Source organism: Clytia hemisphaerica, unplaced genomic scaffold (assembly GCF_902728285.1).
Source record: "Clytia hemisphaerica strain Z4C2 unplaced genomic scaffold, Clytia hemisphaerica genome assembly, whole genome shotgun sequence".
Taxonomy (NCBI): Eukaryota; Metazoa; Cnidaria; class Hydrozoa; order Leptothecata; family Clytiidae; genus Clytia; species Clytia hemisphaerica.
This window is the reverse complement of record NW_027104179.1, coordinates 362,007-367,479: the sequence shown is the minus strand read 5'-3', so window position 1 is coordinate 367,479 and position 5,473 is coordinate 362,007. Positions and strand designations below refer to the sequence as shown.

The window sequence follows — 5,473 nt, the reverse complement described above, 5'->3', positions numbered from 1 at the left end:
TTTGGCGCGGTATTACCGCTTGAGCTTTTTCTTTTACTAACTTTTTTAAGCTTTTTACAATAACGTATACATGAATATAAAACATTTGATTTTTTACGAAGTTCTTGATAATAAACAACACCAATGTTTTAATAATTCCAATGTTTTTTAATCATTTAATTAACACTGCTGAAATTCATAGTGAGTCTACTGTATTTTCTGTATTTACAAACTTCGTTAAGGGTCTAGTGGAATGAAAGTCAAGGTTGGTTGTCGAAGATAGAAAAGTTGACGATCGAATCGATCTCGTACGAGATGTGTTCATCGAATCGCCTCGCTTCTTCTTCAAGAACAAATATCTCAAAGATCTTCGAAAGTTTTTCAAACGAATGGTATAAATGATAGGATTGACTGATGAGTTGATTAGGACGAAAAAAATGGCTAGGTCACGAATCCAATGTCGAACAATACAATCCCATGACTGGAAAAATTCCAAGAGGTAAATCATAATGGTAGCTGGTAGATACGTCACGATGAAGAAAAGTATGACGTAGAGAAAAGCGTGCGTTAAAACACAGCGTTCGGTTGTTTGGATATCCAACAGATCGTCTTTGCTCATCGCTCTCGAGCGCCGTCGATTCTCGTTCCGTTGTTCCGTCCTTTTGAAGACAAGAAAGCAAGTCACCAGTAAAATGATGAACGAAATTCCTATCGCAGCTCCGGCAAAAACCACCATTTGGTACAGAAAGCCAATTTTTAAGTAGACCAAGGTGATTGAAATGGATAGAACCCAGATCTCCAGAGTTATGAATCGACAACGATTGACAGCGAAGTAGGATGAATGTTTGAGAGGGCATAAAACAGATGTTGAACGATCTAATGATAATGCAATCAAACTCAAGATACTTGCTGTGCATGAAATAAAAAATGTCATATGCATCAACTTAGCCAAATCACCATTTAAACACTCCAAATATTCTTGGATAAGTGAGACGGCGTATATAGGACATGTAACAAGTCCAACGATCAAATCAGCCGTCGCTAGATTGATAATAAAATATGTGAAAGGTGTTTTAAGCTTTTTCAAAGGATCTTTATAAATCACCCAAATGATCATTGAATTTCCAACGGTAATTAGAAAACATAACAAAATGGCTATGCACGCTGAAAATAATGATACAGCTTTTGGAGCTTGAACTCCTTTACAATCAAACGAAGTCATCTTGCTTCGTAAGTTTCTGTCTCTCAAATGATTATGTCCAAAGAGGAAAATAAACTTATATTCCCTCACTAGTCGCGTCAATGTCGTGAAATGTTTTGGTAATTAAACCAATTACAATAAACAGCTCTTATCAATTAGGTCAAAACAGGATTATAAATAGACTTTGCTGACGTTGGGTTGAATTAAGTACGTCCCATAAAACCCTTTGGCATTAAGAGAAAATAGTTTCATAGAAATTAGCTTAATGATATACTCTGTCAAGAAAGGGAAAGTAGAAAGAAAAAAATGATACTATTCTTGGAAAATTAGATTTTAAAATGACGAGAACTCGTATTAACCAACATAAACACGATATTTGCTTTTTTCACTAATCCAAAACAAACTTTAAGATTATTTAAGGATTACATTCAAAAAGCGTTTAACTCAGAACTAACCATAGAATCGCGTCAGTTTATATTGAATTATCAAGACACACTTCTTGATAATTGAATCTTGTTATCTCTAGGTATTCGAAATCTCTCTTCCGAATCTCATACAAAAAAAAGGGTTTTCTTACCTTGCTCCATGAATTTTTCTCACAAACTTTCTTGGAAGACATTTCCATTTTTTGCTGATTTTAAATATAAATATTATTTTTGTCTTCCTAGAAAGAATAGAAAGAAAAAAGAAAATAGAAAAAACATAATTGCAAGTCATAATTCCTTGTAAACACGCTTGTTTTTTATAAGAACCAGTAAATTTTGGCAAAGCCTGAGATCGTTCTTAAATTTCTATTGTTCCAAACAATCGAGCTATTGTTCTGAGGACCTAAATCTGAGGCTGGTGTTCTTATAAAATTGTTCTTATAAAAAAAAAATCATGAATTAACTTTTTCTGTGTGTTGATAAGGTCAATTTTGTACTTTTACTCAACCTAGCTATTTAGAAATTTAAACGAATGCTAAGTACTATATCATTTTTCTGTTCAACAACTAAAATCCAGGGTCCAACCTTCAGGAACAACATTAAGGGTATCATTTGATTTAATTGTTATAAAAGTATTCATTTTGTTGTATTATCATGTACATAATTTCACATATTTATCTTTGATAATTTTAGCTTTTGGATAAGTGTTCAATTTCTTTTCGAACAATGTTCGACACTCCTGTAGATTGCTCGCTCGATGGTCCGTGCCATGTGCTTCGTATGCCGCTATTACCTAAAAATATTATCACGTTTTAATTTATACCAATCCAAGAATTAGCTAGGAATATAAATTGTTTGCTCTTCTGAAATACTACAAAATGACTTAATTTGATTCAAAATGGGCTAATTACTTTAAGAGAGAGAAAGTCGATAATAACAACCTATTCTAAGATTTCTGAGAAAGTTTTCTCTGGATACAAAAACAAGAAATTACCTTTTTTCGGAGCTTTTTCAAAGGAAGTTCGTGATCATCTGATTCTTTCAACGCTGTTTTGATTGCCTTATGCCAGTGGAATTTCCCTATCAGGTAGAATACAGTAGATCATGCTTTCAATGCCCTAATTATATTTATTTTCTTCCTATTTCAAAGTAAGGGGGTTCCCGACAGTCCGCTTTAGATTACTGGCTTTTCAGTCGGCAAATTTACCCTTACCCTGACTGCCACGGAAATTAGACACGTGTTTCCTAACGAAACGGTATCATCTTTATAAAAGAGTAAAAATATTTTTTCAGCTCAAAAAGTAATAAATAAAAGACATCAAGATAGGCTAAAATGGATGAAAAAATAATAAAAACAAGTAGTTCCTTTCTTTTTGTCTCTCCTCGACTATTAATAAAAAATGCCATTTTAAGGTTTTTTTGACCCGCCCTAACAAATGCTAGTAATGGATAATTTTTGGATGATAAAAATGATCATGATAATGATAATGGTGTAAACAAGGTCAAACACATCAAATGGGACATCTTTTTCTTACAGGTTTGGAGCTTCGAAGAGAGCCTCAAAAATACTTCCTAATAAAAGAAAGTACCTTTATGTTGGTTATCGTTTTCATCTTTTTCTTCTCCTTGGACCTCTTCTGAAAACAAAATCAAACCGTCTGAGAAATGGGAATACATTATAATAGCATGGGTATTGTCATCTCAAAGTCATTTAAAGACAAATAAATTTAGGCTGCAGGAAATTCCAACTTAAGCATATTTGACAATAAATACCTATTTCTTCTTGGTCAGCTATCTTCTTTTTCTTTTTCTTATTTTTTTGTTTATCTTGGTCTTTCTCCTCATCTTCTTCAAGCTTCCTCTTCTTTTTCTTTTTCTTTGATTCTGTGACTTTATTTTCATCTTCACTATCAGCCTTGTTGTTGTTCGTTGTACCATTCGTGTTGACATCTGTTGTGTTGCTATGTCCATTTTGTGTATTACCGTTCGTTGCAGGCTGTTGAGGAAAATGAAATTTCAGTCTATTAGGGTTTTCAGTCTTTCAGTGAATTCCCAACATAATTTGTTACATTCAGGTGATACTCCTTTATATCTCAGTATATCAATCTTTATCATATTTTCATATCTGTGATCAGAAATTACATACACAGCTCTCCAAAGTAAAGCTTGAATGAAATTTTCAAAAAATAGCCTATGAGTAAAGTTAGTGAAAAATCTAATATGATATGCCGTTACCGTTAACATACCGTTTTTGTGTTTGAGCCTTCATTAAATGCGTCCCAAAGTGCATCAAGTGTTTTTGTATCGTATACTTTGACGCTGTTTTTGCAAAAATTCTATGAGAGAAAAGAACTTTGAAAGTGCTTCATTTATTTTAATTTAATAATGAGCAAAGGAAACTCGATTTAGAGCTACTGTAGCAGACTGTAGATACAAAAAACTAACCTATACTTTAGGCGTACAAACTTTCGCGAATTTCTCGAACTTTGGCCCTTTTCGTGAAAGTAAATTTCTTTTAAAGTTCTAGGAATTGCCATTTGCGAAAGTTTATGCTCGCGAAAAATTCTTGACAAAATAGAAAATCTGTAAAACTTCAAACTTTGAATAAAATGTAATAAAACTTTCATGGCACTTTTAGCCTGCTAAAAGACTAATAAGTCAAAGGACAAATGTCTCAAGCCAATCCACTGTAAGCCATTTTTTCATGTGAAAATTCTCAATTTTACGTCTTATATTTATGCTTGCCAAAAATATTTTCCTGTTAAATTCGTGAAGGTAAATGTCATGAATTTCGCGATTTTTTGTCCTAAAGTAGTGTCCCAAGTGATAATTCTAAATAACTTGGTGATGGGTTTATAACTTCCGATCTGGCGTTTGTGTGAAAACCAGACAGGTCACATGTTTTAGATGGGAAATAAGTGGCTACATTTCCCCATCCAAGGGTTTCAGCTCATAGCCCTTCCACACTTTAAACTCGATATGCTTCATACAATGGGCCTAATAACCAGTTCTTAAAAAAATTAGATCAAAGGTTTCTTCTAATATATACTAAATTCTAAGAGGTGGCTTACTTCAAACTTTTTCCTTTTTCGTGGGATATTCGAATATTCTGATAACTTTTCAAGGAGTGATCGTAGCTTTGGATCTTTAACACTACTGGATGCACCCTGCAGTTGCTGGAATACAATAAAGAAGAGATTATTCAGAAAATTTGCTTGATTAAAAAACATCTCTAAATGATATGAGTACCTGTGAGACAAGCAGCCTGACAGCATTGAGTTTTGAAATTTCTTGTGGCAAATGATTAACAGCTAGTGTGTAGTTATCTTACAAACCTGTATCCATTGTTTTTGTTTTGATTCCCCTTTGTTTTCCTTATCTTTCGGTTGATAGAGATGTCCTTGGTACTTTTCAGCTTCAGATATGCAACTTGTGTGAGAGACATATGCATCGCCAGGGAAATCAACCCCACAATCAATACATGATAGAACAGAGCAGTTTCTACACGCTGTTTGATAATGTTTTTCAACTTGATTCTTCTTAACAGTGTTCCCACATGCATCACAAATGAAAGATACCATTTCTCAAGATTTTTTTTGTTTCTTATACTATTTTCCTAGCCTCAAAAAAAAAAGGAAAAAACAAAATCATTTCCAAACCATATCTTAATTTAGCGGATATTCAGTCTAAAGAAGGATGTCAAAATTAGAATACTGTAGGGATGTCGACATGGACCAACTTATGGTACACCTTAGGATCAGGATCACAAGAGGCCAGGCCCAATTGATTGTCTGGTTCGTGTCCTAAAAGCTTTGAAAAATGGGTCGGTCGGTAGCTAAAATTGGAACATTTTTTCATTTTACCACCA

At 33.6% G+C, this 5,473-nt stretch overlaps 2 protein-coding genes across 4 annotated transcripts; both read right to left on the bottom strand.

The window, feature by feature from the left end:
* On the bottom strand, window positions 1-1,414 carry LOC136814704 (adenosine receptor A1-like). The gene has a single exon (XM_067071119.1). It carries the CDS (start codon window positions 1,199-1,201, stop codon window positions 176-178), a length of 1,026 nt encoding a protein of 341 aa, XP_066927220.1. The 5' UTR covers window positions 1,202-1,414; the 3' UTR covers window positions 1-175.
* Window positions 1,415-2,211: 797 nt separating this feature from the next.
* LOC136814705 (cell growth-regulating nucleolar protein-like) lies at window positions 2,212-5,226 on the bottom strand. Of its 3 annotated transcripts, none has more exons than XM_067071120.1 (7): window positions 4,941-5,226; window positions 4,677-4,781; window positions 3,852-3,941; window positions 3,379-3,601; window positions 3,195-3,242; window positions 2,600-2,685; window positions 2,212-2,398 (listed from the first exon to the last, which is right to left on the bottom strand). In XM_067071120.1, the coding sequence occupies exons 1-7, from the start codon at window positions 5,184-5,186 to the stop codon at window positions 2,258-2,260; spliced, it is 939 nt and encodes a 312-aa protein (XP_066927221.1). In that variant the 5' UTR covers window positions 5,187-5,226; the 3' UTR covers window positions 2,212-2,257. The 3 variants fall into 3 exon arrangements, with proteins under 3 accessions (XP_066927221.1, XP_066927222.1, XP_066927223.1); XM_067071121.1 differs by having other exon boundaries at window positions 3,195-3,239; XM_067071122.1 differs by lacking the exon at window positions 4,677-4,781.
* Between the last annotated feature and the right edge of the window lie 247 nt (window positions 5,227-5,473).